Source organism: Giraffa tippelskirchi, chromosome 5, assembly GCF_054371585.1.
Source record: "Giraffa tippelskirchi isolate mGirTip1 chromosome 5, T2T-mGirTip1v1.2.pri, whole genome shotgun sequence".
Classification (NCBI taxonomy): domain Eukaryota; kingdom Metazoa; phylum Chordata; class Mammalia; order Artiodactyla; family Giraffidae; genus Giraffa; species Giraffa tippelskirchi.
In genome coordinates this window covers 99,810,007-99,837,361 of record NC_137279.1, presented here as the reverse complement: position 1 = coordinate 99,837,361, position 27,355 = coordinate 99,810,007, and the positions used below count along the sequence as shown (strand labels likewise).

The following is a 27,355-nucleotide window of genomic DNA, read 5'->3' as shown; positions in this document are numbered from 1 at the left end:
CTCGGCGCTGTAAAAATACGCAATGAAGGCGGGCTTAGTTTGGGAAGATACCGGAAGTGTTTCTGTAGCCATCTTGAGCGGGTCAAGAGCTGAGCGCCTCAACTGTGTGCGGCGAGGTAGAGGGTGGGCGGGGCTAGGAAGTTCCCCTTAACCAGAGCTTCGGACATGACTGAGCGCCTAATACTAACTTAACCAGAGCAGCCAACGAAAAGTAACTACTGACAGTGAAAAGTGAAAGTGTTAGTCGCTAAGTCGGATGAGTTCTTTGCGATCCCATGGGCTGTAGCCCGCCAGGCTCCTCTGTCCATGGAGTTCTCCAGGCAAGAACACTGGAGGGGGTTGCCATTTCCTTGTGAAGCCCAGCCCAATTTTTATTAGCGGGTTGCTTTTCGTCTCTTTTCATTCCATACCAGGAAATGGAAGCTGAAGAAACTTTTTCTCTAAAAACTTGCAGGCCTATACTGTTCCGAGGAGCAGCCGGATCTGTGATGGAAGCATTAAAAAAAAAGTTCAGTCAGCAATGCTACTTCAAAGAGCTGATTCTGGGACGTTCTGTAGCAGCGGCTTTCTCTCAAGAAAATCAGCCGACCTGGTTTCCCGTGAAATACTATTGATGAGACAGATATAAACTTTTCTTTTTTTATTTAATAATGTCTCAGGAAATTCCGTGGCAGCTCCACACTTTTACTTCAAGGGCCCGGTTCAGTTCATGGTGGGGGAACTAAAATCCCGCAAACCCGGGGTCACGCACCCGACCCCCAAATTAATAATAGTCTCTTAAATTCTACCCACCGCTTCTGGGAATTAAAGAGAAAAAGTCGTAATTTTAAATAAAACAGAGGCTTTAGCTTCTTTGAGGATAGTACAGGTATTTCACATTTAAAAACCCAGGAGTTGAGGCGAAAAAGAATATTGCCCCCACATTCTGGAATCCGACGTAGGCCTTAAACAAACAGTAGTGGATAAGTAGTCATTTATTAATTTTTAAATGAGTTGTGAATGCTTCTATGTGTGTCTAATATTAGAGGTGCTAGCAATACAAGGGAAAGTACAGCATCAACAATCACTTTATAATAACATGAAAGTGATCATTGCTATTACAAGGTACTATAGCAATACAAGTTTCTAATAGGACTGGAAATAAGGAGAGTGCATTTAAGGGAGGGCTTCCATTTAAACTGTGCTTGTAAGGCTGTTTTGCTTTCCAGGCAAAACAGTTGTATTGAGACTAAGATACATTAATCTATTCTCGACAGTACATAGTATGAGCTTTAAAAAAAAAAAAAAAGTCACATCTCTACTGAAATCCCCCTTACTTGTTTTTGCACTTAGAATAAAATTCAGACTCGGCCTGCTCTGCCTATGTCTCCAGACTGTTTCACCACCATTCTTCCCTCTCACCTATTACTTTACTATACTTTTCTCAACTATGTTTACTTCCCATACTCAACTATGTTGTACACTTTCTCATCTCTGGACATTTTGTAACTTTCTGTCCCTGATGAGCTTCCTCCAGCTTTTCACATGGCTGGTTCAACCCCATCCTGTAGGTCTCCCTGAAATACTGCTGTCACCCAGAGGAGTCTTCTCTATTCTATCCTTCACTCTTATTTCCTTCACAGAACTTAAAATCAAATCTTGAATTACCTTGTTTACTTTCTAGTTTGTTTACTGTCTGTCTTTCCCATTGGCAGAGATTCTTATTTACAACTATATCCTTAAAGTTCAGACCAGTGCCTGATTCATAGTAGACAATTGCTAAATGAATATCCAATGAATATCAGGAGGGCAAGAAATTCTTTATGCCTGATGCTGTCTAATTAGGAAACAAAGTTGGAAATACAGTTTAGGGTCAAACTGTATGTCATGCTAAAAATTTGGAACTTACCCTATAAGCAAGAAATTTTTCTAATTCAATATTTTAGTATTCATAATTTTTAACATTTGCAAGTAGCCCCCATACTATTTTTGATTTGTCTTTTCCTTAAATAGAGAGGCATTTTAAATTTATGTGCTGTGCTGTGCTCAGTCGTGTCCACCTCTTTGCAACCCCATGGACTGTAGCCTGCCAGGCTCCTCTGTCCATGGAATTCTCCAGGCAAGAGTACTGGAGTGGGTTGCCATGCCCTCCTCCAGGAGATCTTCCCAACCCAGGAGTTGAACCTGAGTCTTCCACATTGCAGGTAGGATTCTTTACCATTGAGCTATCAGGGAAGCCCCAAACAAATTTATACTAAGTTTAAATATCACTACCATCAGTGGAGACCATATTTTTCTATTACAAATTCAGATAAAAGCATAACTAGTAAAAATGAAAAATGTTTGGCCATCTACCACCTAAAATCTTGTCAGATAATGCCAAGGGTTCACATATAAAACTTTGGGAAGTGCTGCTAAAGGTAAAGATAGCTAGATGATAGTTTAAGCAAGGGAGTGGTACAGTGATAAGTATTTTAGAAAGAAATCTGATAGAAATGTAGAGGATGTGAAGAATGAACGTAGAGATAATTAGGAAGCTGTTGCAGTGGTCCAGCCCTGAGATGCTAAAGGAATGAACCAAGACAATAGATATGGACAAAACAGATTAGGAAGTTTATATACGGGTAAACTCAACAGTAAGTGATTGATTAGATGATGGCAAAGAGGAGTTGAAGGATCTCAAGGAGAACTGAGGTTCTAGCTTAGATTGCTGGGAAGTAACTTCAGTAACGTGGGGAGTCCAAGAGGAGCATGTATGGAGAAATGGGTTTTATTTTAGATAAGTAAGTTCAAAGAGCTTGTGCCATTCAGGTGGTAATGTGCAATATGTGGAAATACAGATGTAAAAGCTCAAAAGAGGTTGGGGTGGAAGGAACAGGTTTGAGAATTGTATGTATGATAGAGTTTAAGCCACCACAGTGGGTGTGACTGCTAGTGGAAAAGGGTAGAACTTGAGGAGAAAGGGTCAAGAACCAAATTCAGGCTCCTTAAATATCTGGAGAAGGGGAGGCAGATGCCTTCTCCCAGCAATACGATCTTATTTCTACCACCCTAAAAATACTAAGAAAAGTTCTTTTTTGAACTTTTTAAGAGAAAGGGTCATTTTAGAACTTCTGTGATACATGGGTCTCAAGAAAGAGTCAATATGGCTCACTAGGCAAAAATCTATTTTTAATTGTATAAAATTATACTTATAAAATACATAGCGAGTACTAAAAAGGTAAGTAAAAATTTAACACCAAAAGTGGACATATCAGGGAACAATTTTTCTCAAGTTCTTTGGGATATTACTGGTTGGTATTTGAGAAGAATAATCAAGGAGATGCAAAGACAAGTTCTTTCTATAACTCACACAAAGGAGAGATGAGGGTTTGTGATTTCTGGATTATAAACATAAATAAAAAGTGAATAGACACACCTATTATTTAATAGTAGGGAGCCTCTGCTCCAACCTTACATGTGTTTCATGGAATACAGAGATGGGGCTGGGAGAATTCAAGGAAATCCCTTTCAAGTACTAATACAACTGTTGTTAGATTCCTTACCTCTGATCCTATATATACTGGTCACTAAGATGATTTCAAAAGCAAGAAAGCTGACTTTCATCTTTTCCCTATCTGATCCAAATGTGCAAAGTGTAGCCTGTTTTCTAACATATTTCTAAAAGCAAAGTATATAATTGTTAAACGGAAAGTGTAATTGCAGGAATATTAAATTTCCCAAACTCAGTTTAGGAAGTGCACTGAGCTATAATATAGTATAAAGGTGATTACAGAAACAAGAAGACAATATATCTTAGATGTACAAAAAATTCTCCCAAAGGGGAATGCTTTAGCTATACTCCAGATCATCTTTCTCCTGTTTTACCCAGGAAAGAGGTAAGGGAAGAGAATAGTATTGATATTAAAAACATAAATAGCTGATCATTGATTCTCTTTCCCCTCCTGGAGTTTCTCATGGTTCCCATTAGGAAGTGCCATAATGCCAAAGTATCTTCTAATTTTCCCGATCGCCTCATGCTCTAATAATCATTGTGGAGGAAGAGGAAAGAAAAGAGGAACACCAATGTGAATCTAGTTATATACATCTAAGGTCATAATCAGTAGCCACTTCATGGGAGTACGAGGAACAGAGCCCTCACCAAATTGGACAGATATTTCCAAAAACCAAAATGATGGGAGGAAGTTTTTAAGAAAGGGAAATATGTTTTACCTTCTACCAATCTTTGCAGCAGGAAGATCTATAGACAGGGCTTAACTAAGCTCAGTGAGCAGGGGAGGAGGAGTGAAAAGAGAATATTGAAAGATAAGTAACTTCAACCCTTACCCCTTCAATAGATTCTGATATGGTATGGTATCTATGCCCCAGAAGCAACACAGGTGACAAACCCCTGCAGGCTGTGTTTATAATTCCTCTCTTGTTCCTGGGAAGTTTCCCAGAAATGATTTTAAAATTAAGAAACCACCAGTTCTCCACTTCCTTTCAAATAATAAAGTGAGGAAGCCCTAAAATGAAGTACCGTTTGGAGGCAGAAGAGGAGTAAGGTGTTGGTGTGGAGTGGTGTGGGTTATGAAATAACCTAGTTACTGAGGGAACAACTTGGTACCAAGTAGGCCCAGCTCAAGATAAAACCAAAGCCAAAGTTTTCATTTTCATGCTCTGTTGGGTCCAAGAGAAAGCAGGAATGAGGGTAAGGGTGGGGCTCACAGTCCTTACTCAAGGTCCTTGTTATTTTAAAAGGAGACATGAACACTAGTAAGTCATTTTGTGCTATTGAAATGACTACACAAAGTTACTGGCAGTGTAAGAGCCCACAAAGCTCTGAAGACAGCCTGCTCTTCTTGTAAAGCAGTGTGGATATATTTCAAAAGCAACTACATCCAAAAACTAGAAGTAAGAAAAGGGATATCTCAGCAAATAGGAATCTAGGTGTAGAATTTATACATACACATATATATATATATATATATTTTAAAGTATAAAATTGAGAAAGTATGTACAGAAATCACACTAAGTCTTAGAAAGGACATATAAAAAATGGGCCTGGAGATGATGCGAGTATGTGGGTAGATGCCTAGCAGTTGGAGGAATGCATATTGCCCAATTGCCCAGCAGCCAGCATGAGAATATCTTTCTTCTCCTTGTGGAAGCGCAGCTCCTTGCCTGCCAGCCGGGCTTCATCCAGCTCCCGCTCTGTAGAGGCCAGCTCTCTAGACAGTGCCCCTGGCACACTCTGCTCCCGGCTCACCCAGTCCAATGCCATTTGGTGGCGAATATCATCATCTAGGGCTCGGTGTGAATAATGAGCCAACACTTCCTGGAGGGGGAGAGGAATGTGAACGTTATAGACAAAGTAAAGGTTCATTCCTCATTAAACCAACTGGGACTAGGAACTCTCAGCCTTTGAGTCCTAACTGAAGTCAGCACTGGAGTTCTCTGAGAAGAGTCTTATGGGAAAACCTGGTGGGAGAAGCGAGGCAGGTAAAAGAATCATAGTTAAGATTATAGGAATGAAGTGGGCACTTTATGTAAGCCTTTCAAGACTTACAACCTGGTAGGCCTGCTTATTTATAACACAACAGCCACCTCAAAACAGCCCTTCTGCCAGACTCCCCTCATCCACAGGAACTCTTACCTGCCGAGAGCACTGTCTTTCCCTCATGGCTTTAAGGCTGCCATTCCAGTGCAGCAGTTGAAAAACTGTCATTAGCTCCTGGAGGAAGAAAATATGAAGTGCCAGGACAGTGGTATGTGGAGGTTGCATAAGAATTAAATAGTGGGGGCAGGGAGTACTTCCCAGGTGGTCCAGTGGTTAACAATCTGCCTTGCAATGGAGGGGATGCAGGTTTGATCCCTGGTCAGGGAACTAAGACCCCACATGCCACAGAGCAACTAAGCCTGCTCGCCACAAATAGAGAGTCCATGCACCCCAACAAAAGATCCCACATGACACAACGAAAATCCTGCATGGTGCAACTAAGACCTGAGGCACCCAAATACACAATTAACTGTTGTTTTTTAAAAAATAATTAAATGGGGAAACTTTCACAAAATGTATTTGTGGGAGCATGCCTTATACCAACTCTGATATGTCCTTGGGGCCTTGGGGGAAGGAAGATATTTATATTTTGAAAAATACTCTATAACCTTTTCTCCCTTCCTTTCCAACTGAGTCTTAGTACGAGGCGTGTGTGTGTACAGTCTGATCCATGTTATTAGAGCCAGGGAACTAGGTGGAATAGTATAGTACCTGAAACTCCAACATTGACTTGCCCTTGTTGGATTCCAACATGAATCGAAAAGCACCAATCCCTGTATTTGGGTTGTCAGCTTCCTCCCTGTTGCCCTGGTAACAGAGGAAAAGAAAAGACAACAGATTCTCAGTCAGGATTATCACCTCGAGCAGCACTGTCCAGGAGAAATATAATGCAAGTCACGTGTTTAATTTAGTTGCCATATTACAGTAAAAACAAACAGTATTAATTTTAATAGCATATTTTATTTAACCTAATACACTTAAAATATTATTTCAACTATAATTAGTATAAAATTTATTAATGAAACATTATTTTTCTTATACTAAGCTTTCAAAAGCTGGTGTCTGTTTCATCTTACAGCAAATCTCGATTCAAATGCTCAATAGCTACATGTGGCTAGTGGCTATTCTGCTGCTCAGCACAATCCTAGAGGCCTCCAGAGCCATCACACGTTTTAACTTAGGTGATAGAGCTAAGTCAATCGATTTTCCCTATTTTACAAAAGGGAGAGTACTGAAACATGGAGGAGAGTCTTGATGTAGCTAAAATAACAGAGTGAGTTCAGCATATAAGACTGGACTAACCTAGAGGACAATTAGCAAATGCATTTTAAAGAGTGACTGTAAAAGTCATAAGCATGGCAAATTCTGGGTAGCAGTTTGGCCTCCTGGACATTTGCCTCGTGTGTCTTCTACTGGCGACATGACCCTGCTGGGGTCGAATTAAGATACATTGTCCTACCTGTAAGCCTAGAGTGTATGAAAAACAATACAGTATAGAAGTTAAGAGCATGGACTGGACTAGTCTTATGGTCTTGGTGAAGTCATTTAACCTCTCTGTCCCCCAGCTACCTTATTTGTAAAATAAGAATAATCATAGATCTACCTTACAGTATTATTTTAAGGATTAAAGATAGTCTTTTAAAAATTTAAATTTAAAAAAGATAAATTTAGTCTAACAAGTCCAAGCATACAATGTAGGTGCATTATCATATTGGACCTGGTATCCAGTTACACAATCCAAATCCATTCTGGTACTGGTTCTGGTTTGTGCTATTTGGTGGTGGTTTCATATTATTGAAGATAATTCTAGGTCCAGGGTCTTGCAGGGACTTTCAAAATGAGGGCATCTCCTGGTTTACTAGTGATCCTTTTTGTCAACCTGATCTAGAAACATTAGGCTAGGAGACTACTGGGAACACCGGGATCCAGCCTTCTCCTCTTGCTTCCTAAGAGGTTTCCTGCTCTTTCTAGCCAGTTCCACACACACACACCCAAACTCCCAAGATATGAACTTTATTCTGCTCTTTTTGAGCAAAGGGATCAGGTAGAGGTCAGGAGCCAATCAAGTTATATCCAAATTCAGTTTACTGTGGGATACTTTATCATGGGGTTTTACTGTATATGTATAACACCTTAAATAATGTCAGGCACTTAGTAAGCATACCGTAAGTGCTAGTTTATTATCATTCTTTGCCTTCACTGTGCTAGAATCAACAAGAAGTCAGTTAAGTTCAGTCACTCAGTCATGTCCGACTCTTTGCGACCCCATGAATCGTAGCACGCCAGGCCTTTCTGTCCATCACCAACTCCCGGAGTTTACCCAAACCCATGTTCATCGAGTCAGTGATGCCAACCAACTATCTCATCCTCTGTCGTCCCCTTCTCCTCCCCGCCTTCAATCTTTCCCAGCATTAGGGTCTTTTCCAATGAGTCAACTCTTCACATGAGGTGGCCAAAGTATTGGAGTTTCAGCTTCAACATCAGTCCTTCCAGTGAACACCCAGGGCTGATCTCCTTTAGGATGGACTGGTTGGATCTCCTTGCAGTCCAAGGGACTCTCAAGAGTCTTCTCCAACACCACAGTTCAAAAGCATCAATTCTTCGGCACTCAGCTTTCTTCATCGTCCCAACTCTCACATCCATACATGACCACTGGAAAAACCACAGCCTTGACTAGACGGACCTTTGTTGGCAAAGTAATGTCTCTGCTTTTAAATATGCTATCAAGGTTGGCCATAACCTTTCTTCCAAGGAGTAAGTGTCTTTTAATTTCATGGCTGCAATCACCATCAGCAGTGATTTTGGAGCCCAAAAAACTAAAGTCTGACACTATTTCCACTGTTTCCCCATCTATTTCCCATGAAGTGATGGGACCAGATGCCATGATCTTAGTTTTCTGAACATTGAGCTTTAAGCCAACTTTTTCACTCTCCTCTCTCACTTTCATCAAGAGGCTCTTTAGTTCTTCTTCCCTTTCTGCCATAAGGGTGGTGTCATCTGCATATCTGAGGTTATTGATATTTCTCCCGGCAATCTTGATTCCATCTTGTGTTTCTTCCAGCCCAGCGTTTCTCATGATGTACTCTGCATAGAAGTTAAATAAGCAGGGTGACAATATACAGCCTTGACGTACTCCTTTTCCTATTTGGAACCAGTCTGTTGTTCCATATCCACTTCTGACTGTTGCTTCCTGACTTGCATACAGGTTTCTCAAGAGACAGGTCAGATGGTCTGGTATTTCCATCTCTTTCAGAATTTTCCACAGTTTATTATGATCCACACAGTCAAAGGCTTTGGCACAGTCAATAAAGCAGAAATAGATGTTTTTCTGGAACTCTCTTGCTTTTTTGATGATCCAGCAGATATTGGCAATTTGATCTCTGATTCCTCTGCCTTTTCTAAAACCAGCTTGAACATCTGGAAGTCCACAGTTCATGTATTGCTGAAGCCTGGCTTGGAGAATCTTGAGCATTACTTTACTAGCATGTGAGATGAGTGCAATTGTGCGGTAGTTTGAGCATTCTTTGGCATTGCCTTTCTTAGGGATTGGAATGAAAACTGACCTTTTCCAGTCCTGTGGCCACTGCTGAGTTTTCCAGATTTGCTGGCATATCGAGTGCAGCACTTTCACAGCATCATCTTTGAGGATTTGAAATAGCTCAACTGGAATTCCATCACCTCCACTAGCTTTGTTCGTAGTGATGCTTTCTAAGGCCCACTTGACTTCACATTCCAGGATGTCTGGCTCTAGGTGACTGATCACACCATCATGATAATCTGGGTCGTGAAGATCTTTTTTGTACAGTTCTTCTGTGTATTCTTGCCACCTTTTCTTAATATCTTCTGCTTCTGTTAGGTCCATACCATTTCTGTCCTTTATAGAGCACATCTTTGCATGAAATGTTCCCTTGGTATCTCTAATTTTCTTGAAGAGTTCTCTAGTGTTTCCCAATCTGTTGTTTTCCTCTATTTCTTTGCACTGATTGCTGAGGAAGGCTTTCTTATCTCTCCTTGCTATTCTTTGGAACTCTGCATTCAGATAGGAATATCTTTCCCTTTCTCCTTTACTTTTCGCTTCTCTTCTCTTCCCAGCTATCTGTAAGGGCTCCTCAGACAGCCATTTTCCTTTTTTGCATTTTTTGCATTTCTTTTCCATGGGAATGGTCTTGATCCCTGTCTCCTGTACAATGTCATGAACCTCTGTCCATAGTTCATCAAGCACTCTGTCTATCAGATCTAGTCCCTTAAATCTATTTGTCACTTCGTAAGGGATTTGGTCTAGGTCATATCTGAATGGACTAGTGGTTTTCCCTACTTTCTTCAATTTAAGTCTGAATTTGGCAATAAGGAGTTCATGATCTGAGCCACAGTCCACTCCAGGTCTTGTTTTTGCTGACTGTATAGAGCTTCTCCATCTTTGGCTGCAAAGAATATAATCAATCTGATTTCGGTGTTGACCATCTGGTGATGTCCACGTGTAGAGTCTTCTCTTGTGTTGTTGGAAGAGGGTGTTTGCTATGACCAGTGCGTTCTCTTGGCAAAACTGTATTAGCCTTTGGCCTGCTTCATTCTGTACTCCAAGGCCAAATTTGCCTGTTACACCAGGTGTTTCCTGACTTCCTACTTTTGCATTCCAGTCCCCTATAATGAAAAGGACATCTTTTTTGGGTGTTAGTTCTAAAAGGTCTTGTAGGTCTTCATAGAACCGTTCAACTTCAGCTTCTTCGGCATTACTGGTCGGGGCATAGACTTGGATTACTGTGATATTGAATGGTTTGCCTTGGAAACGAACAGAGATCATTCTGTCGTTTTTTAGATTGCATCCAAGTACTGCATTTCAGACTCTTTTGTTGACCATGATGGCTACTCCATTTCTTCTAAGGGATTCCTGCCCACAGTAGTAGATATAATGGTCATCGGAGTTAAATTCACCCATTCCAGTCCATCTTAGCTCGCTGATTCCTAGAATGTCGACGTTCACTCTTGCCATCTCCTGTTTGACCACTTCCAATTTGCCTTGATTCATGGGCCTAACATTCCAGGTTCCTATGCAATATTGCTCTTTACAGCATTGGACTTTGCTTCTATCACCAGTCACATCCACAGCTGGGTATTGTTTTTGCTTTGGCTCCATCCCATCATTCTTTCTGGAGTTATTTCTCCACTGATCTCCAGTAGCATATTGGGCACCTACCGACCTGGGGAGTTCATCTTTCAGTGTCCTACCTTTTTTCCTTTTCATACTGTTCATGGGGTTCTCAAGGCAAGAATACTGAAGTGGTTTGCCATGCCCTTCTCCAGTGGACCACATTCTGTCAGACCTCTCCACCATGACCCATCTGTCTTGGGTGGCCCCAAACAAGAAGTGAGAACTACTCAAAATCAACCCACTTTGTTTTGTGGCTCATGAGAAATAATCATGCCATGCATGGTTAAATCTTTGTGGTGAAACAAAGATCATAAAATTTGGATTCAGAAGTGAAAATCTAAAGGAAGGGAGGGAAAAGGTGCTGATTTTCATTATTAGGATTTAGGGCTCTGAAGCAAGCAAGTCTTCATTTTTATCTAGAATTGTTCACTGGGATACTTTATTCAGTACATAGCACAGAACAGCTGCCAGCAGAGGCTGCGGGGGAGAGGAGTCCATCTGCCCCACACCTTTCTCAGTTCCCTTAAGAGTTGAGGGGATCAGTATTGTGGCATATCTGTAAACTATCTGGAGTATACCAAATGGCACGACCCAACATTGGCAAGTTCCATGTCATAGGATACTTCTACACCTAACAAGGCTATAAATGAACTCCATTTATTCAGTAAACATTTAATCACAGAATACTTGATTAGTGATAGGAACATTATAATATGATTGGAAAGGAATTAGAGTTAATTTAATTTAACCTACTTATTTTACAAATGAGGAAATTCAGAACCACAGAGGCTAGGTGATTTGTCAAAGACAGAATACAGTGTCAGATTCAGGACTTTTAAAGGACAAAAGTTAAAAGCAAAAAATGTGGACGTCACTCTTTACCCTAAGACTAAATGAAAATCATTTTTTTTTTTGGAGAAGGGGAATTCCACTAGGATATTAATGATAAATCCATCAAGTTCTCAATTTGAGAGGTTAATCAAAAAAGAATAGTGGCATGAGAATAATAATAGTTTACATTTCTTAAACACTTTGTAGCTGACACTGCAGGTGACCTACCCAATGTCTATTTCCTTCTTCCATACTATAGGGCCTACTCATCTCCCAATTACCTCAGGAAACAGTGATTTTATCCTAACTCCAAGGGGGTAAATCCTAATCTCCTTTGCCTGTAACTGATTTTAAGGTGAGAATTCTGGGCATGGGTGGTAGAGGGAAGGTCTGCTGGAGAGCTTCTGGGAAAAGAGTCCTTACTACTAAGGAGACACTAGAAAAGATGATGTCTTTCTGTCTCTGAATGTATTCTCAGTATTTGACAAATGGAACTCTGTCTCTGTCTTGTACCCTGAGAGGAGTCAGCCCAAGGGCAAAGCCAATATCTAGAGGATGGCTGAGTGGAGAGATGGAAAGAATTTTGGCCAGCAGACGATGACACGCTTTTCTTTTTTTCTCCAAGTTAAAAGTCTGCTTTGATGCTTCCCTCGTGGCTCAGTGCTAAAGAATCCACCTGCCAATACAGGAGACACAGGTTTGATCCCTGATCTGGGACGATCCCACGTGCCATAGAGCAACTAAGCACCACAACTATTGAGACTGTGCTCTAGAGCCTGGGAGCTGCAACTACTGAAGCCCAGCACTCCCTAGAGACTGTACTCTGCAACAACAGAAACCTCCCCAGTGGGAAGTCCACATACCACAACTAGAGAGTAGCCCCCACTCACCGCAACTAGAGAAAAGCCTGTGTAGCAACAAAGAGCCAGCACAGCCAAAAGTAAATAAATAAATAAATAAAAGTTGTTTTAAAGCCTGCTTTGGACTTCCCTGGTGGTCCAGTGGTTGAGAATCTGCTAGCCAATGCAGGGGGCTCAGTTGGATCACTGGTCCAGGAAGATCCCACATGCAAAGGAGCAACTAAACCTGTTCTCCACAACCACTGAGGCCCATATGCTCTAGGGCCCACGTACCATAACTACTGAGCTAACCGACCAAGAGCCCACACGCCACAACTAGAGAGTAGCCCACACTCGCCACAACTAGAGAAAGCCTATGCACAACAATGAAGACTCAGTACAGACAAAAAAAAAAACAGTCTGCTTTGTTCAGATCTGGTGACCAGATTCCCAGACAGCTGATTTTGCAGGAAATTTTGCACCTGAGTGTCTCCCTGCTTCACCCTCCCAAGAGTGTGCTCCTGCATATGGGACAACAGAACTCAAAATGGGACTGGTCTTCAGGCTTGAAGTCCAGGTTGGAGCTGCTGTCCTAAATGATGACATTCTTAATCCATGGAACCATCCAGTCCTGAAATCTGCCCTACTTCTAGACTTCTTATCATGTTAAGTAATAAATTTCCTTCCTTTATTTATTAAGTCAATTTGAAGTGAGATTTTCTATTACTTGCATCCAAAGACACCTAAACAGATAACATGTGCTAAATGCTGGAACATAATCTCTTTTATCCAATAATCCTATGTGATAGATGTAACTGTTATCCTATTTTACAGATGAGAAAACTGGAAAAGACTAACTTGTTCAAAGTCACATAACAAGTAGAACCAAAATTTCAAAATAAATTCAGAGCCCATGCTCATAAGCACTGCTTTCTATAATCCAAACTAATGTTTCATTTTATAATATCGATACATTAGATGATTTAAGACTGAAAAATGTGCTTTTAAAATTTTAACTGATTTTATTAATATAAAGTGTTTTATTCCCTGCAGACACTGCTTGACAGGGGCAAAGAGTAATAGGAGAAAAACAGATGGGTCCTAGGTAACAGAAGGATTATGAGTCAAAATGTTCAACACTAATCTACAAAACAGATAACTGAGGCAGTTTAGTATGTGTAATTACATCTTAAATGTAAAGAAAACAGAAACAGAAAATTGATCTGACTTTATCTTCCTGTCAATGGTCTTTTGAGAGGGAGGAGGAAGACAGTGCTAATTTTTAAGGTGTACCTCTAAGCTAGAAAAGTTTGTAAGTTGACTTGGGTTCTAGTCTTGGTTCTACCATTTACAAGCTATATTACTTTAGGCAAAACTTCACTTCTATGTTTTTAATTCCCTCATCTGTAAAAGAGGGGTATCAATAGTACTTATACCTCATAGGGAGGGCTTCCCTCATAGCTCAGTTGGTAAAGAATCTGCCTGCAATGCAGGAGACCCAGGTTCGTTTCCTGGGTTGGGAAGAACCCCTGGAGAAGGAAATGGCAACCCACTCCAGTATTCTTGCCTGGAGGATCCCATGGGCAGAGGAGCCTGGCAGGTTACAGTTCACAGGGTCGCAAGAGTCGGACACGACTTAGCGACTAAACCACCACCACCACCATACCTCATAGGACTGTTGTGAAGATGAAATGAGATAAACTACATATAAATCCCCTAGAATAGTCCCTGGTACAAAATAAATACTCAGGATTAGCTATGGTTATCGTCATTATCATTTGAAAGAAGAGATGTTCTTTTTAAAGAGAGTAAATAAATTATCCTCCACGTTCCTAGGAACATGAAAAGACAAGACACTTATATTGTAACATGTTCTTTATTAATAAGGTGAAGTAATGGAGGCAGGAAACAAGTGACAATAGAAACAGTTGTATTAAAAAAGAGTGAAGGAAAAAGGGAGTAAGGTCTTAAACCAAAATTGGGAAAAGTGAAATTCCGGTTCAATTTTTATTTTATAATATCTCTAAAAGTCCATAAATCTTGAAATAAAGATTTCTAGACACTAGAGGCATAATGAAAGAGACAAAATGACAAAAACATACATAGATTTAGAGACTGAAGCATTTGGAGCATGTAATACAAAAGACTGACAGAAAATAAACAGAACAGAAAGGTAGACAGGAAAGAAAACCAAGAATTTATGCTCTGTTTCCCAGTAATACACAAGATTTCAAAATCAGCCAATTCTCCCATCCCCCACTCTCCTCCTCTCCAACTCCAAGTAACTTACATTGAAAGATGCCAGGGCCTCAGAGACACTCTTCTCAATGAACTCATCAGTGATTCTTCGGGAAGGATGTTCATTAAACACAGAGTTCATTAGTGCAATCTTTGCAGCACTCCGCCGGGCTTCAGCTTTTGTGGGGCAAAACTAGGCAGTAAACAGAGAAAATATGTGTATATGTGTATCTGAGAGAAAGGAAGGAAGAAGTGGAGGGAAACACTTGGCATAGACAACACTTGGATACTTTTTGGAAAAGTCAGTTTGTTCTACACGCCCTCCAAAGTTTTATTGTAAAATGGCCAGGGCACTTGGAAATGTAAGTTTGATTCAACATCCTGGAGTCATTAAGGAACTGGAGACAGCTGTAGCTCATACCAAATTGAAGGCAGGATGGAGGAGACTGCTGAAGTCAGCATATAATCACTGGATATGAAAAGTACCTCTGTTTAAACTGTCAACAGAATTAATTACTCAAAAGCCAGATTCTGGCCAGTCTGTTAGAAATCTGTATCTTGTTCTTTTATTCTGTAGATGGGCAAGATTTTTTTTATCCCTCTAGATAACCTAAGATTAGAACAAAGCTGTATCTAGGCTGCTTCTGCAGAGGAGCCCTCTAGTCTCTACCCGAAGCACCCATTTGGGATTCTTGGACTTTACCCTTAGCTATGTGAAGGCAGTTTCCCCACTAATGCAGTGAGCCAGGGAACTATCCCTGAAGGGAGTCTAAGGCCTGAGGAAAGATTTGATAGTCTTTCCCCCACCCCCTCCCAGCAGAGCCAAAGAGAAGAGAGGTAGCTAGGGAAAGGAAAGCTGACTCGAGGAAAACAAGAAAAAATTAAAAATTAACTCATGTTTTTTGCATTGTATCCAACATATGTATCAAAAAGAAAGTCTGATTTTCAAAAGTCTTAAATCACTCAACTTCAGATCCCTAGCCACCTTTAAAATTCATTTTTACTGGCTGTTTCAAAGGTCTCTATCCCCTTTGTCATTTATGATTAGGATTAGAGAAAAGAAAGTGATGTAATTTTAAAAAGTAGACCAGATTATGTTTGCTACTTAACCATCCTTAATTTCAGTAATTCCCAATTTCCTTTAGCTGACAGGTCTCTCTGAGACAACATATGGAGTTTGGTACATTAATCCTACATCTTCTTGCTTATTCAGTTTCTGTTTCCACTTCTCTCACTATTTATTAGCCTTCTTCCCATTCTACTGTATGGTGCTCTTTCTGAAAAATCATCTATGAAGAAAACCACCAGGAGAAATCTCACCTGCCAAAGTGGATATAAAAGATATAAGCTAAAAGAGGCCAAGAGAGATAATTCTACTCTTTCAGGAAATAACAGAAATTGAATTACTATAATGGCCCAGTTTGGGGCATCCTTGAGAAGGGAAAGGCTACCCACTCCAGTATTCTGCCCTGGAGAATTCCATGGACTGTATAGTCCATGGGGTCTCAAAGAGTTGGACACGACTGAGCAACTTTCACTCATTTGGGGCATCACCATAAGATTATTAAATCTTTATTCAACGATATGATGAGGTAGGAGAAAGAAGGAAAGATCTTATTTTCTAAGAGCAAAAGATAAACATTAGTTATCTTGGGCACATATTTATTTCTCTGAAATGGCTGGGGTTCTGAGACAAACATTTAGTTACCCGATTTGAAATGAAGCTCCCTTTGGACAGTTTCTATTTTGAGACTGCAGCTGAGCTACAATGGCACTCCGTGCAACAGATTTATTAAATGTCTTCTGTGCTGGGCACTCAGTTGGACGGTAGAGATTTAAAACTGAATAAGAAAGAAGACCGACACTATCTCTGCCACTATAGAGCATAGTCCACTAAGAGAGAGAAACACTCAATAACGATCTGTTGTGGTAAGTGATTTGATAGGGGAAGTTCAAGGTGCTATGGAAGCACATAGCAGAGGGCATAACTTTGTCTAAGGGTTATTCAAGCCATACGGAAAACAGAGCAAAAGTCTCTAGTCTCCTCCCTAAATTCCTATTCAGGCTCTAAGTTGACATTTCAGGAAGCTACTTTCCTGTCTGCAATGTGAAAAATTCATCTTTGGTGATAATATTCACACTGGTCAAATTTCCTGTTACCCTATAATAGCATCAACTCTTTTCATCATCATATACAAGTCTTCCATATAATTGTAGAATGTTAGTACCAGAAATACTGGCTAGAAATAATCTATCTCCTTCATGTTACAGATGGAGAAACCGAGGTCCATAGAAATTACTTGACTTGCCCTGCTGGCAGTCAGGGGAATGAGAATTTGGATCTGCTAACTCTTAGATGAGTACTATTTCCACCATACATAGTCCTTCTCCTTTGATTTCTTAGAGAACTGAAACACTGCTTTCCTTGGCCATAGCCTATGCAAAAGTAGTGCGGGCAATGGATATTATCCTATGTCCTCAAAAAGAGACAGCAGGAAACTGGAAAGCCAAATCAGAACATGAGTTAGGTGCTAGTAGTTTGCTTTTCTTTCAGCTTTCAAAAACTCAAACCCATTTGACAGAAAACAACAAAATTCTGTAAAGCAATTAATTATCTTTCAATTAAAAAATAAATATTTAAAAAAACTCAAACCCACTGGAGGAGGGCATGACAACTCACTCCAGTATTCTTCTGTGGAGAATCCCACGAATAGTGGAGCTTGGCAGGCTTCATAGGATCTCAAAGAGTCAGGCACGACTGAAGGGACTTAGCACACACACGAAAAGGAAAAGCATGCTACAAAGGCTGTTTTCTGGTCAAATGAGCCTCAGATGCTTATTAGAATGATTTACCCAGAACTGGTCCATATATAGGTGACTTTGGACAGAGATTTAATGACCAAAGTGATAGAGAAAGCCACTACTAGCACCTACGGATTTCTCTCTGCTACATTTGCCTCCCAGCTCTTACCTGGAAACTCCCAAAGCAACTTCCCCCAGGCAGAGTGACATAGCAGACATAGGGAGGACTGTTGGCGGGAACCATCTCATAAACCACTAGGGCCCCATTCTTCAAGTCAGCCCCTCGTGACTGTTTCATCTGCCAGAATTCCTGAAGTGCCTCCACCACATTCACTATAAAAAGAGAAGTAGTTAAGTTCAGCAATAAGAATGCTTCCAAATGGTGCTCTGCTTCAATACACTATCTGTAACCTGTACTTACATTAAGAAACGACTCCCTCTTAGATCCCCACCTATCACCATTTAAAAGCATTTAAATTAATAAGCCAAGGCTGTAATTAAGTTCATTTGCATAGGAAGACCAGAATATACTTCCCTCACCTCTCTAGTTCACATATGGGTTAGTCTTAGACACCAAAGGAGAGTAGCATAAATATTGGAAGCCAGCATTTCCAAGATCAGCATACCATTTTTACTACCTGATGAAATACAAGTAGATTATTCCAAATTAGTCAGCTGGCCAAGAATAGTAATAACCACCATGATCATAAGTGCTAATGTTTACCAAACTTACTGTATGTCATATTTTCTCAGAGTGCTTTACCCATACAATCATGAGGCAGGTACTTTTATTATCCCCATATTACAGGTGAGGGAAATGAGGTATGCTGCTGCTGCTGCTGCAGCTGCTGCTAAGTCGCTTCAGTCGTGTCCGACTCTGTGCAACCCCATAGACGGCAGCCCACCAGGCTCCGCTGTCCCTGGGATTCTCCAGGCAAGAATACTGGAGTGGGTTGCCATTTCCTTCTCCAGTGCATGAAAGAGAAAAGTGAAAGCGAAGTCGCTCAGTCGTGTCCGACTCTTAGCGACCCCATGGACTGCAGCCTACCAGGCTTCTCCGTCCATGGGATTTTCCAGGCAAGAGTACTGGAGTGGGGTGCCATTGCCTTCTCTGAAATGAGGTATAGAGAGGTTAAATAACTTGCCCAAGGATATAACAGAAAACAGAAGAGCAAGAATTCCAACCCGGAATTCTTGGTTCCCAGGTGGTTTCCCAGGTGGCGCAGTGGTAAAGAACTTGCCTGCCAATGCTGCGTGATATGCAGATACACGGGTTCAATCCCTGGGTCAGGAAGATCCCCTGGAGGAGGAAATGGCAACCCACTCCAGTATTCTTGCTTGGAAAATTCCATGGACAGAGGAGCCTGGTGGGCTACAGTCCATGGGGTCGCAAAGAGTCAGACATGATTGAGCATGCATGCATGTCATGTCATTCTTGGTTCCAGAGTCAATGTTCTTAATCATTAAGTAATACTGTCACTCAAGGACATATGTCCCTATTATCCATTTTCAAGGCTGTGCTTCTGGTGAGCAAACCCCTGGCTAGATTCCTTTTCTACCCTGAAATACTGTGTGTCTATACTATGTATATGAGAGAGACAGAGAGATAGGGAGAGAGAAAGAGAGAGAGAAGGAAAGAAAGAGAATGAATTCTGAGGCTTTCCCTAGGCATAAATGATTTTAGAAAGGACTGCATGTTGGGAAACATTCCTCCACAAGTCTCTAGCACTACTCTCCATCTTGCTAGGTATGCCGAGATTTCAAGGTCCTGACTATTCTTTACTTGGATAATTTCTCAGGATTGAGTTTGCAGCAAGAAACCTTGAGGAATAATGTCTCTCTCTAGGACAAGGGACAAGTTTGCTTACTATTACTATAAAATGGCAAGTTCCCCAAGCTCAGTGTTCCTCTCCTGTAATGCAGCCCATGGCCTGTGCAAGCATCTACCTGAACTCTCCTTGTCAGACAGGGGAGGCAAGGGAAACCAGTGCAGGCAAACAGGAGGCTCATGCTACATGCTGTGCTATGAGTAATAAAGGCCTTTGTCTCTGACCCAGAGTTTCTTGGCTTCTGCCAGCATCCATGAAATAGTAACCATCTACATAATAAGTTGTTGTTGTTGTTGTTTTTCAGTCGTTCAGTTGTGTCCCACTCTTTGCAACCCCATGGACTGCAACACACCAGACCTCCCTGTCCCTCACCATCTCCCGAAGTTTGCCCAAGTTCACGTCCATTGCATCGGTGATGCCATCCAGCCATCTCATCCTCTGACACCCTTTTTTCCTTCTGCCCTCAATCTTTCCCAGCATCAGGGTCTTTTCCAGTGAGTCGGCTCTTCACGTCAGGTGGCCAAAGTATTGGAGCTTCAGTTTCAGCATCAGTCCTTCCAATGAATATTCAGGGTCAGTTTCCTTTAGGATTGACTGGTTTGGTCTCCTTTCTGTCCAGAGGACTTTCAGGAGTCTTCTCCAGCACCATAGTTTGATGGTATCAATTCTTTGGTAGTCTGCCTTCCTTATGGTCCAGCTCTCACAAGTAGTAATTAGTTGTAAATAGGGTAAACTCAAACTCCAGACTTGACTCTGTATTCCAGGACAGTTCCCCTCATCCCCTAATACCTAGATTCAATTATTCCACAAAAATTATTGAGTACCTACTCTGTGCTAGACTGTGTGCTGGTGCTAGGCTACAATCATGAGAAGAACCCTGTTCCTTTTCTCTTGCAGTTTACAGTCTAAACAGGGAAGGAGAGATTAACCAAATAATCTCATACAAATTAAAAATTACAACTGAGATAAAAGCTATAAAGGAGTGATAAATGGTGGGAAATGTAGGAACATGTGACCTAATTAAGAAGGTCAAAGAAAGCTACCCTGACAAGGTAATATTTAAGCTCAGATATAAGTATCACTAGGCGAAAAGGTGAGAGAAAAGTGCTCTGAACAGAAGAAACAGCATGGACAATGGCTCTGTAGCAGCAGGAAGTACAATGAATAAGGGGACTAGTGTGGCCAGGAAAGAGACAGTGAGGGGTAATATAATGCAAGACGAGGTTGCAAGAAAAAAAAAAAAAAAAGCCAAGGCCAGATCAGGTCTGATGTGATGGGTCATGTTAGAATACTGGCTTTATCCTGGAGCAATGGGAAGCTACTGAAGGGTTTTTAAATGGATGGCGGGACAAAATCAGTTTGCCTTTGGAAAGGATCTCTTTGACTCTAGGGTTCCAAAATTTCAAATGGCTTTAACTAAAAGCCTCATAACAATAAATTATCACACACATTCACCAATATCTTCCATGACCACTCTCCACCCTTTGTTACAACAAAGACTTGTTAATTCTACTATATTATGTCAGTTAACATCTGACAAGGAGAAGACACCAAGATGGGTCAGACATGCAAGAGATTTGTTGGGGAGGAAGAAGGAGAAGGGAGAGCCTTCAGACCATGTTCAAGGTCTGACACCTGTGGAAGGAGAGAGGGAAGGGAGGAAGTGCGGATATGAGAGTCTCAGACTGCAGCACAGTTCCAAGAAAGGTTTGGTCAGGTACTCAAGCCAAAGGAATCCCACATCTCAGGATGTGCCTGAGTTAGCACCCCTGCTGTGCTCAGTCACTGAGAGAGAGCAGCCTGCAGGATGTATGGCCTCAATGTAAACATGGTGATGAATTCAGAGGGGACAGCAGTTTAAGGCTGTCAGTCAATTATGCTCCCTGCAGCACCAGATATTAACCAGCACATTTTCATGGCTGCCACATACACACTAAGCAAAATGTTGATCACTCAATAGGTGCACAGCTCTATTCCAGACATTAGAGATGCCAAGACGAGTAACATACATTTCCTGCCAGGAAGGTTCAAAATGTAGTGGACAATAATAACTTATCTTAGCTGCTCTACAACTGAAGCAAGCACTCCATGTACCAACCAGGGTTTGAAAAACAGCATAAGCTCTTAACTAATACCCTATATTTAACTGACTTTTTAAAATGTTCATTCTTCCATTAAAAGACAGCATGAAAAGGAAACTTTCTCTTTCCCACCCTTAGTTTTGGCAGGGACTCTTCAAAGGTCATTGCTGCCCAGAAAGCTTAGCCACCTTTGTTCTTTTCATTGAGATCTTTTCAGGCTCAGTTCCCTCTTTGAGGCAATCTAGCACAACGTGCTGGGTGACAGGTCCCCTGACATGCAAACAACAAGGAGAATACTGAAATAAAGAGGAAGGGGAGAAGACTGCTATAATGGGGAAGGTCCTATTTAAAAGCACATGACCATTCTATATCCAGTTAAATCCCTTTTGCCACAGACTTTAGAACTTTTTTTTAATGATTACTCAAAGCCAAATGAGATAGGGAGTCTTATTTCAGAAATGTGAGTATGAAATGAGAAATTGGGCAAATGATCAGGGAAAAAGGCAATGAACTGTGATTTGTGTTTGAAAATGCTCATAAATGTTAGTCGCTCAGTTGTGTCCAGCCCTTTGTGATCCCATGGACTGTAGCCCACCAGGCTCCTCTTGTCCATGAAATTCTCCAGGTAAGAATATTGAATCTTCCCTCCCATTTCCTTCTCTAGGGCATCTTCCCTGGCTAGGGATCAAACCTGGGTCTCCTGCATTGCAGGCAGATTCTTTACCATCTGAACCACCAGGGAAGCCCATGAGGCTCATTCATTTCTAGAGCTAAAAGGGACTTGAGAGATTATCTAGTCTATCTCAGGCTAAGGAAGGGTAAGTGACATGGTTGAGGTCACATAGCTGTAGCAGAACCTGATGCCAATGTTTTTTCCAACTTGGGAATCTTAACCCAGGGTCCAAAGTCCAGTCCATAATTGAACTTCATAGGGGTTCACAAGACCTTTAAAACTCTAAGTAAAATTAAGCATGTCTTTGTGTGTGTGTGTGTACATATGAGTATTTGTGTGTGTGTGCATGTTCATGTGCACATGTAGGAGAATGCTCATAGTTTTTATCGGATTTTCAGTGACAAACCATGGATATAATGGTTTACATAAGGATGGCTAAAGGACAGTGAGGTAGAAGGGTAGCAATTACTGAGACATACACATCTGACAGCTACAATTGGTTTTTGGAGGTCACTGATAGATGCTGGGCTGAAAGAGACAGGAAAGACCAAGGTAGTGAGGAAAATTTAAGTGCTTGTACCATAATTTTGAACAACAACATGAAAGAGAATGCTTTCAGTTTTTCCTTTAGGAGATAAAATATTAGATGAATGTCTAAGTGGTAAGAGAGACGGAGTACACATACACCAGAGTAAAAATACTAAAACAACACATGAAACTATAATAAAAAATTTTGTAAAAATAAACAATTTTATAGTGGGGCAGCATGGATAAATAGATAATGAAATTAAGTGAGTGAGAAGGTTCTCTCTGATCATACAAGATGGTAAGAATAGTGTGGCCTGGCTTAATTCATGTTACTATGAAGATAGGGAAACCGGTTAACAATATTTCACCTGACTTTTCCTATTTCAGTTTGTAGAAGGTACCCCTGAATAGCCCACAGTGCACAGTCTCCAGAAGGGAGGGATTGAAAAGTGATAGTGACTTTGGGAGAGGACTATGGTAAGCAGAATAATGAGCCCTGCCAAGAGGTTCGTGTCCTAATCCTTGGGACCTGTGAATGTTACCTTATGTGGCAAAGATTTTGCAGATGTGATTAAGTTAGGGATCTGAGATGGAGAAATTATCATGGATTATCTTGGTGGGTCCTAAATGTAATCTCAGGGGTCCTTAGGAAAGGAGACTTGATGAAAAACAGAAGAGGAGAAAGCAGCAGGAACAGGGAGGCAGAGATTAGAATGATGCTGTCACAAGCCAAGGAATTCTGGTAGCACCAGAAGCTGGAGGAGGCAAAGAAACAGATTCTCCCCTAGAGCCTCTGGAGGGGACACAGGCCTGCTGTGACACCTTGACTGTGGCCCAGTGATACTGATTTTTAATTTCTGGGCTTTAGAACTATGAGAGAATAAATTTTTTCTGTTTTAAGCTAAGTGTGTGATAATTTGTTAGAGCAGCCACAGGAAACAAATACAGGGTCTCATCCTACATTTCAAACATTGGAAATATCCAGACCAATCATTTATTAATGATTAATTAATCATTTTATTAACTACATAATCACTTAGAACAAAGAAGCTGTCTGTGATTCTGAGGAAAAGGAACAACTAAACAGAAAATACCACATAAGATTCATTTGTTCAACCTAGCGGAGTAGCTGGGCTTAATTTCCAATCATGTAACCATATGTAATATAAAAGGATAGCAATAATTTTTAAAATTTATTTGGCTGCAGAGGATCTTTAGTTGCAGCATGTGAACTCCTAGTTGCAGCATGTGGGAATATAGTTCCCTGACCAGGGATCAAAACCTGGTTCCTTGCACTAGAAGTGAGAAGTCTTAGCCACTGGACCACCAGGAAAGTCCCATGGGACAGCAATAATTTTTTTAAAAGATAGGTTTGAAGAGGGTAACACAGAAGTTACAGAGCACGGAAAGCAACTTGGTTGTTCAGGCAATTGTGCCAGCTTAGAGATTACCAGCTGTGAGTCATTAGAAGAAGGGGTCTCTATGCCATGTGGAAAAGGGGTAAATGAAATGGTAATACTAACAGTACCTATCAAATGCACAGTTTTCAAAGCATTTTCACATGCATAATAATAGCAACCACCCATTGAGTACGAACTAGCTGCCGCATGCATTCATTTAATCCACGCAGAACTATTAAGATAGGCATTGTAGTACCCACTGAACAAATGGTGAACAAGTTAGAAAACAGACCACACTGGCAGAACCAGAATTTAGAACCAATGTTTGTTTGCCTCCCAAACCAATCCTCTTTCTGCTGTATTGTCCTATTTTATTGCATCATTAATTCTCACACATGCTCTATAAAGTGGACTGTGAGCTCCATGAAGATAGGGACTGAGTGTCTTGTTCACCCCTGGTGATCAACAAATATTCATTAACTGAATAAATGGAACAGGTGAGGCCTAGCGAGAGAAAGTAATTTATCCGAGATCACACAGCCACTGTTTGACAGGCCCAGATTCTCTGATTCCAAATCCTGTGCACTAAACTGGTTAAGACCCTACAGCATAGTGAGCTAGGTGTGCATCTTGGGTGGGGACTGCAGGGAGAGATATAGGGCAAATAAGTGAGATAACAGAAGAATCTAATGCTGAGACCCTACAGGAGTGAAATCTAAAGACCGTGCCTGGAAAAGGTGAATTTGGACCAGTCAGGAGGAAGTTGAAAGATCTGAATTGAAGATAATCCTGTAAAGCATTGCTGGATTGAGGACTGGTCTGGGCAAAGACTAAAGTAAATTATATGCAGGGGAATAGAGCCAGCCCCCAAATACCATGCCATCAGTCACAAGGGTGTGTGGACACAGGCCAGTGGCAGTTTTGCCTATTAATTGAAGCAGAGTAAGTGATTCCATGTGGTGGAAGTCTTCTGAGCCAAATCGGCAGAGATTCTGCTTGCCTGAAGCTGAACTATCTGCCAAACTTTCCCAAAGTACTGGCTGGACACCCAGACTGGAAATGAGAAGCTCAGGGATAACGAGAAGGACTGTGGTGGGAGGTAGGCAAGCTGGAGGACTGAACTGCTGGAGAGTCTGAATGCTAACTGGTTGCTCTTTGTCAGTATAATTCCCTTGTGCCCTCACCCTCATTCTTTCTAAGGAAATGAAAAAGTTTTTATAGGATGCTCAGTTTAAACCAGAGCCTCTTGAGGTGACACAGACAAAAAAAACTGTCACTCTTCTACAATTTTAATAAACACCTGTAAGATTCTAGGAAGGAGGCTTCAGATTTAGGGTTGCTACTCCTATGCTCAGAAGCAAAGACCTTCCCTTGGTCTCAATTTGAAAGAAGCCTGAAGTAACAGGACAATAGCTAATGGCAATTCCATTACAGTGCCCTGTTAAATCTAGGAGTTAAACTAGAAAAAAACAATTAAATTCCCTCATGATGAATTTCAAGATAATATGCATCTGTATTCCCAGCACCTAGCAGAGTGCCAGCCCCTTGGTAGCAGTTCAAAACGTTGACGAACAAAGGGAAACTGATGGGAAATGTATCATTATGCAAATAAAGCAAAATGGATCTTAAAATGTATTCATAGGAATCATTGGTTTTACACTGTTAGGACTTAACAGTGAGGGAAAATATGTGTTCTTCCCAAAGAAATGAACCAATAAACTTGAGAGGATATTTATCATTTTTAAAGTACCCATTATATCTGTCAGGTGCAATATCTCATTTATTGAGACAATAATTCCAAAGGAAATCAAAGCTCAGTGAAGTTAAGTCTCTTCCACAGAGACATAGCTGGCAAGTGACAGAGATTTAATCTGGGATTTAATCCAGACTTGTCTGACTCCAAAGCCTTTGTGTGTGCTCTTCTCACTGTACTTTCTCAGGAAGAAAAAAAAGTCATTACTATCTATAAAGAAAGCCCTGCAACCTTTCTCTGTACTAAAGAGGTAAACTAGAAAGTTTGAGATACAGTCACTTCCAGGTCAAGCAGGACTTAACCATGCAGAGAGAAGTGATGTCTCAGAAATTTCAGACCTGAATTCTGTACCCCACACCCCTTACTATATATTTCTTCTTACACTATAAATCTTGAACTCAAACTCATGATATCCTGCACTGGTTAAACACAAACAACAAAGAAAATCCTCACGTCCTCCTTTTCAGAAACTCGGGAAATTAGGCATCTTTAAGATGAAGATTTCTAAAGGAAATAGGGTTTCTGTCTGGCTCATTTCCACTGAATTTAACATTGAGAGAGCCAAGGCCTGGGATTTATCCTCAGTTCCTGGGCAAGGGCCAGGAAAACAGAGCCAGACAGACAGAGAGGCTGGAGTTGTGAGGCTCTGTACTTAAAAAGACACCGAAGTAGGGCACTAAGTCAAGGAAGCTGGTGGGGGTCCAAATTTAAAAGCACAATTTACAGGTGACTTGTGAAAGCCCTGCCTAATTCCCCAGTAAATCTGAAGTTGCACTGGAAATCTCAGAGTGCCATAAGTAAGAAAAGAATTTAAAAGTCAAGGTTAAGGAGATAGAGTAAATTAGCCGGGAGCCCAGGAATTGCTGAGATCACAGAAGAAAGACTGAGAGGATGTGGCTGAGAAATGTCTTGGTTCTGAGATAAAGGATAGGATCCCACACAATGGGGACTGGTCTGTAAAGGCAGAGAGATGTTAAAGCACTAACCTACAGGAGGAAGTCCATTTCTAAAGAGGAAAAGATTGGGAAGAAAAGAAGGTTACATCTGTAAAAACGGGTCCCTGGAGAATATAGTAGTAACTCAATAAAGGGGAGGGGTGAGAGGCTTAAACGTGTGTATGAATATGCGCGTCTGTGCGTGTGCGTGTCTGTGTGTGTGTAGCCCTGAAGGAAACTCCCCAAAAGGAAATGCATGTGAGGGCTCTGAGCCAGGAAAAGCGATCCAGAGGACTGTGGGAGCAAAGCTCCCTTACAGAGAGGGTGTCCCGGAGGAGGCCAGACCCCGCAGACTCACCTCGGCCATAGCCCTGCGTGTGTTTGGCGAAGCTTCTCACCACGGCCTCCACGGCCTCCCGCAGTACCACAGGGCTGCCTGCGGCGCCGGGGGGCAGCGGCAGCCCGGCGGCCCCGGACAGAAGCAGAGGCGGCGGGGGCGGTGCGGGGGGCGGCGGGGCCGGCGGGGGGCCCGCTGGGGGTGTGGCGGTGGCAGCCGCGGCCCCAGTCACTCCGGGCCGAAGAGCTCGCAGAGTGCCTCTGCCGCTGGTGCCCACTCCAGGCTGCAGTCGCTGCGCTCGCAAGGTCTCCATCCCGGCCGCCAGTGGAGTAGCGGCCCGGAGCCTGCCAGCCTGGCGAGCTAACGGTCCCAGCCGCCCCCGCCAGCGAGCGCCCAGGGACTGAAGGAGGTGCCGGAGCCCAGCCGTCAGTCAAACGGGGGC

At 41.6% G+C, this 27,355-nt stretch overlaps 1 protein-coding gene and 1 long non-coding RNA gene across 2 annotated transcripts; one reads left to right on the top strand and one right to left on the bottom strand.

Annotated features, from left to right (window-relative positions):
• Positions 1-19: 19 nt before the first annotated feature.
• LOC145507757 (uncharacterized) lies at positions 20-13,033 on the top strand. Its single transcript, XR_014055100.1, has 4 exons — positions 20-320; positions 455-2,183; positions 11,758-11,853; positions 12,124-13,033. It is a non-coding gene; the product is annotated as an uncharacterized LOC145507757 (long non-coding RNA).
• On the bottom strand, positions 4,979-27,355 carry LIX1L (limb and CNS expressed 1 like). Its single transcript, XM_081495095.1, has 6 exons — positions 26,935-27,355; positions 17,547-17,710; positions 14,628-14,768; positions 6,230-6,325; positions 5,615-5,692; positions 4,979-5,296 (listed from the first exon to the last, which is right to left on the bottom strand). Exons 1-6 carry the CDS (start codon positions 27,224-27,226, stop codon positions 5,054-5,056), a joined length of 1,014 nt encoding a protein of 337 aa, XP_081351221.1. The 5' UTR covers positions 27,227-27,355; the 3' UTR covers positions 4,979-5,053.